Source organism: Alexandromys fortis, unplaced genomic scaffold (assembly GCF_014885135.2).
Source record: "Alexandromys fortis isolate MF-2015 unplaced genomic scaffold, M_Fortis_MF-2015_v1.1 scaffold_26, whole genome shotgun sequence".
NCBI classification, from domain to species: Eukaryota; Metazoa; Chordata; class Mammalia; order Rodentia; family Cricetidae; genus Alexandromys; species Alexandromys fortis.
The window spans coordinates 1579293-1584869 of NW_026067894.1; the positions used below are offsets into that span (position 1 = coordinate 1579293).

At 51.0% G+C, this 5577-nt stretch overlaps 1 protein-coding gene across 1 annotated transcript; it reads right to left on the reverse strand.

The window, feature by feature from the left end:
• Positions 1–3744: 3744 nt before the first annotated feature.
• LOC126509946 (nucleolysin TIAR-like) lies at positions 3745–5214 on the reverse strand. The gene has a single exon (XM_050156179.1). The coding sequence runs from the start codon at positions 5123–5125 to the stop codon at positions 3995–3997; it is 1131 nt and encodes a 376-aa protein (XP_050012136.1). The 5' UTR covers positions 5126–5214; the 3' UTR covers positions 3745–3994.
• Positions 5215–5577: the final 363 nt, after the last annotated feature.

A 5577-nucleotide genomic window follows, 5' to 3' on the forward strand; every position in this document is an offset into this window, starting at 1 on the left:
CCCTCCCTCCCTCCCTCCCTCCCTCCCTCCCTCCCTCTTTATTCCACCTACCAATCCATCCTTCCATCCTCCCACTCACCCTGGCCTCACTCCCAGTACTAGCCCTTGGCCTCCTCAGGCCAGTGCTTTGCCTGTGTCCCCAGCAGCTCCTGTGTCAGGAGTCAGTGTGGGCAGAGGGTACAGTGAATGCCTACTAAAGTGATGGCCTAGTTAACCTCCACGTCCAAGGTCACTGTGGGGACATTATGTGGCCAAGTCGTGAGAGGTGAGCACACAGGGCTCTCTGTGGCCATTCTGCAGTGCTGCTGACTAGCCTCGTCTCTGCCTGCTGCAGAGTGGACTACCTGGGTACCACAGCATTCTCCCCAGAGGCCTGTCACCCTTGGGAGCCCCCAGAGACTCAGCTGAGTGGAGAAAGCCTAGCTCTGGAGGGCAGAGGGATGGAAGGTTCTTGGGATGAAGTGTCCCCTGCACAAGTGTTTAATTATCCTATCACAGGACAGTAACTGGGCTTTAGGATTTTAATAATTATTAATAGAGTGTTCAATAATGAATTACCGTGAACAATTAAAATTAATTACTGTTCTCAGAGTTAATTAAATTATTCCCCTCACTAGGACAAGTGGCTAAGCACACATAAAAATTAAAGGCCAGTGCCACAAGTATGCAGGAACCCTGTGCCACGGTGAGTGAGGCAGGGTGCCCTTCCCCCTCTGGCCAGGGGGAGGCATTGAGTGAACAGGCTGGAGGCTTGGCAGTGGCAGACCTGGTGGGTCAACCTCAGGCTGGCTTCTACCAGAACCGCTTCCTCCATCAGGCCCAGCTCCTCTAGTTCTCCTTTCCTCCCTCCCTTCTCCTCCCCAATTTCTGTTACTGTCCGTCTCTTCTCTCTTGCCCATGGGTCAGGGCTGCCCCTGCTGGGAACAGGTGAGTTCACACCCTGTCCCTCGTGGAGTTCATGGTTCAGGAGACCTAGCACTGTATGAATTTATGAGAGCCAGTGGCTGGGATTGACTGTGCATGCATGTGCCCGTTTGTGTGTGTCTGTATGTGTGCATTTGTGTGCGTGTGTGTGCATGAGTGGTTGTATGTGATGGGTGTGTGTAGTAGTTTTGTGTGTGTATGTGTGTGTGGTATGAATGCGTGAGTTACGTGTATGTGTAGTTGGTCTGGTGTGCATGTGTGTGTGTATGTGTGGTATGTGCATGCATTGTGGTGCTCGTGGAGTGGTGTGTGTGATGTGAGTGGTGTGTGTGATGTGAGTGGTGTGTGTGTGGTGTGCAGGTGTGTGTATGTGAGTGCTTGTGTGTGTGGTATGTACGTACTTGCATTGTGGTGCACATGTGAGTGGTTGTGTGTGATGTGAGCGGTGTGTGTGTGGTGTGCAAGTATGAGTGATTGTGTGTGCAGTGGGTGTGGTGTGCAGGTGTGTGTATGTGAGTACTTGTGTGTGGTATGTGCTTGCATTGTGGTGCGCATGTGAGTGGTTGTGTGTGATGTGTGTGGTGTGCATGTATGTGTGCTGTGTGCATGTATAAGTGATTGTGTGTGCAGTGGGTGTGGTGTGCAGGTGTGTGGATGTATGTGAGTGCTCGTATATGGTGTGTATGTGAGTAGTTGCATGTGATCTGTGTGTGAGTGGTGTGTGTTGCACGTGTCTGTGCATGTCTTACTTCCTTCTGGACACCGGGTCTCTCCTGAACCTGGAGCTAGGCTGTTAGGCATCCAGCCTCTGGCTCTGGAAGTTTCCTTCCTGCTGAGCCATCTCCTCAGCCCCAGACTGCCACCAGCACGACCTGGAGCAAGACTGGCTCTCCAAAGCCCCTCCCTTCATTCCTGAAGGGCAGTGACTGCAGAGCTACGGGGAGACTGAGGACTCCAGAACTACATGGATTAATCGCTGGGTAGCTGTGGTGACTGTCACCTTCCCTGCTGGCTGCTCGGTGACGTCGGCACCTTGGCGAGGGAAGCACACACTTCAGGTCTGTTAGGGTTGGAGCAGCGTTGCAGACCCCCCTCAGCCAAAGGCCACACGAATGAGGCTTCATAGACACTGTTAATCAAGCCTGGACACAGCCGTGACTGGGACATGGCGACTAGAACCACAGGGGAGCTGAGCAGGCTGTTCTCTGTGTCCCAGTTCACACCTCCACAAGGCAGGTGGGCCTTCTGGCTTTAAACCAGAGCTGTATTGGGGCCATTCGTCACTCAGCGCTGGAAGACAGACAGAAGCATTGGTTCTGGTTGTGGGGGAAAGCGGTCCTGGTGGGTTCTTTGACCCTGGAAGGTCAAGCCTGTGGTTTGAAAAGCCAGAACAGAAGGAGGGTGCGGGGCCGCCGAGGAACTCACATTAGTGATCTGATCATTTATTCGTTTATTGCACCCCAGGTTCAGGGCCAAGGGCAGCTCCACGATTAGTCATTGAATCCTCTCAACATCCCTACAGGTCATACCATGATTATGCTAATTTCAGAGATAAGAAAATTGAGAAGGACCGAAAACCCAGCTCCGTATCGCACAGCTAATGGGTCAGGTGCAATGGAGCAGTGTCTGAGATCTCTGGGGGGAGGTGGAGCTGCAGGATCCAGGAGGGTAGCATAGAGAAGAAGAGCCGTGTGTGGAGCCATGTGCCTGGAATAACAGAAGGAGGAGGAACCCAGGGGCTCCTGGCCATGCTGCTGTGGAGCCCAGGGTGGAAGGTGGTTCCCCTGAGCTGGGGAAGCAATAGTTGGGGCAGGCTTGGGGAAGGGGAAGGAGGTCCTGGTGTGTCCTAGATGTTGAGGGGTGTCTGAGTAGGGGCCTCTCTGGTTCCTGTGCCTCTTGTCTATCCCAGCAAGTGTGCTGCGCTCATCAGCAATGTGATTTTCCACAGTCATTCTTGCTTCCCTGGCATTCTCCAGATGCAGCTCAGGGTCTTTGCCTGTGATCCCCACTGTCTACCCTGTCTCTAAATCCACTTCCCTGTTCCCATGCCAGATATGAAACCGTGCTGTCCCATGGAACAGGATGGACAGCCAGGGTCATGTGGGTAGCCCGCCCACCACTACGTCCTTAGGTCCTGATGTCTCTAAGTATCGAGTGTTCATGGCTTGGCCTACAGTGGTGCACTGGGATGTCAACAGACATTCTTGAGCCTGAGGTACAGCCTGGAGTGGGAAGCATGCCTGACAGGGAGCTCAGGACTGAGATGGACCTGAAGCTATCCTCTGATTAACAGCCTCCCACTCCTTGTCCCACCCAATGGTCCCAGGCCTGGCTAACTGTTAGATGCACATTTACCAGGATCACGGCACATAACCAAGGCAGAGAGACCACAGGGATCCTGGATCAGGCTCTCAAGGCAGAGAGACCATGGGCATCCTGAATGAGGATCCCAAGGCAGAGACCCCATGGGCATCCTAGATCAGGCTCTTTGCATCCCCTACCCGGTTGAGATGCCTGCTTTTGATTCTGTCTCCTCTGCCTCTAATCGCTCTGTAACAATTGGCCCAGCCCCATCTGGCATCAGTCCAGTCCATGTAAGGATCCCAGGATGAATTCATTAGTTAATTTCATTGTCTCTGTAACAAAATGCCTGACGAAAGCAGTGGAAGGGAGGAAGGCTTCTTCTGGCTCACAGTTTGAGGGCACAGTCCGTCGTGGCAGGAAGTCATGCAGCGGGGATGTGAGGCAGCGGGTCCTGTTGCATCCAGTAAGGAAGCAGAGAGTGATGACTGCTTGTGCTCAGCTTTCTCTTTTTTTTTTTTGTCTTTATTGACTTTATTTTAGTTTTTGTACACAAAGAAAAATCATGTTCATCTCCATCATGAACAAAAACTTAAAAAGGCAGAACTAGAAGACACGTGTCCTTCCCCGGGCAAAGCTGTGCTAAGGGTTCCAACATTTCAATTGTTAAAATAAATATTCTCACTTCCGATGTTTACTTTTCATGTCTTCAAAGTGTCATACGAAATTGCAGCCTATGGTGAGTTATAACTGTGTTTAGAGTCCCAGCTCACTGTGTTGGGAAACTGGCCATTCCATAACCAGCTTGGTTTGGAGGAGGTATTACAGGAGGAGGAGCTTGTCCTTGAGGAGGCTGAGCACCAAATCCACCCATCCAAGCAGCAGAAGGTGATTGATCTACTCCGAATCCTTGTTGGTTCCATGGATGCCCATAGACTCCGTAGGGAGGTACTTGCCACCCATTTGCCATATACTGCCCATACTGCTGTGGGTTTCCATACACTTGGCTCCACTGGCCCCACTGACTGTAGTCAACCTGTTGGAAGTTTTTAGTCATATCAGGAGATTCTTTACCCCAATAGCATTTAACCACATGTCCTTCAATTGGTACTGTACCGTTAACAGAGACAATGGCATGGGCTGCACTTTCATGAGTTGAAAATCTGACAAATGAATAGCCCTTCTCTGGAAAAACTCGAATTTCCATAATTTGTCCAAATGGTGAAAATGTTTGTCTCATAAGCTGATCTGTTAGCCCAGAAGCAATTCCTCCACAGTACACAGTACAATTTTTTGGACTTGACTGGTTTACTACATCTTCAAATCTCAACTGCTTAGTGTTAGTTTCCTGTGTACTTTTAGGGGCAGGTGGTTTACGTGTGGCCCAATTGGTTCTGATTTGTCGACCTCCCAACCACTGGCCCCCCATGTGCACAATTGCATTTTCTGCATCCAGTTTGTTATAAAAAGATACAAAACCATAGCCTTTGGACTTTCCGGTTGCCATGTCTTTAACTACCCGGGCATCCGATATTTTACCAAAGGGGGCAAATGCTGATTTGATATCTTCTGTTGTAATTTCTGGACTCAAATCCCCAACAAACACATGGAAGTGATTGGAAGTATCTTTTTTCTGGCTACTTGGTGTTGTTGCCCAGTTTACTTTGACCTCCTTTCCCAAAATTTTTCTGCCATTCATAGCAGCTAATGCAGCAGCTGCATCTCTGTGTTCATAAAATTCCACAAAGCAATATGGATCATTGCTTGTATGCTCTGTTATCATTTTACAGCTTTTACAGGGTCCGATCTGACTGAATAACTGGAGTATAAGGACTTCTGTCACATCTCTGGAGAGGTTACCTACGTATAGAGTCCGGGGCTGTCCGTCGTCTTCCATCATGGTGGGTGCGACGGAGTGATCCCGGGACAAGGGGGAGGGGAGGGCTGGGGAGGGGAGGGGGTGGGAAGGAAGGGGAGGGGGCTCCGGGCTCCGGCCGGGGACAGAGGAAAAGGTACTGAACCCCACTCTCGGTCCGCTCCCCCCAGCCCGCTCCGGACACTGCGCTCCAACCAGGAGGAGCAGGAGGAGCCTCAGCTTTCTCTTATTCAGTCCTGAATCCCAGCCCATGGGGATGGTGCTGCCCACATTCAGGGTGGATTTTCCCATCTTAGCCTCATCTAGAAAGTCCTTCTCAGGCATGCCCCCTGGTGCATTTCCATATTGACTCTAAAAGTTTGCCAAGCTGGCAAGATTAACTATCATAACAGATGCCCGGGTCAGGTAGGCACACCCTCACCAGTGCTGGCAGAGAGCAGCCACCCATGTGACAGAGCTGTGCCCAGAGAGCCTTC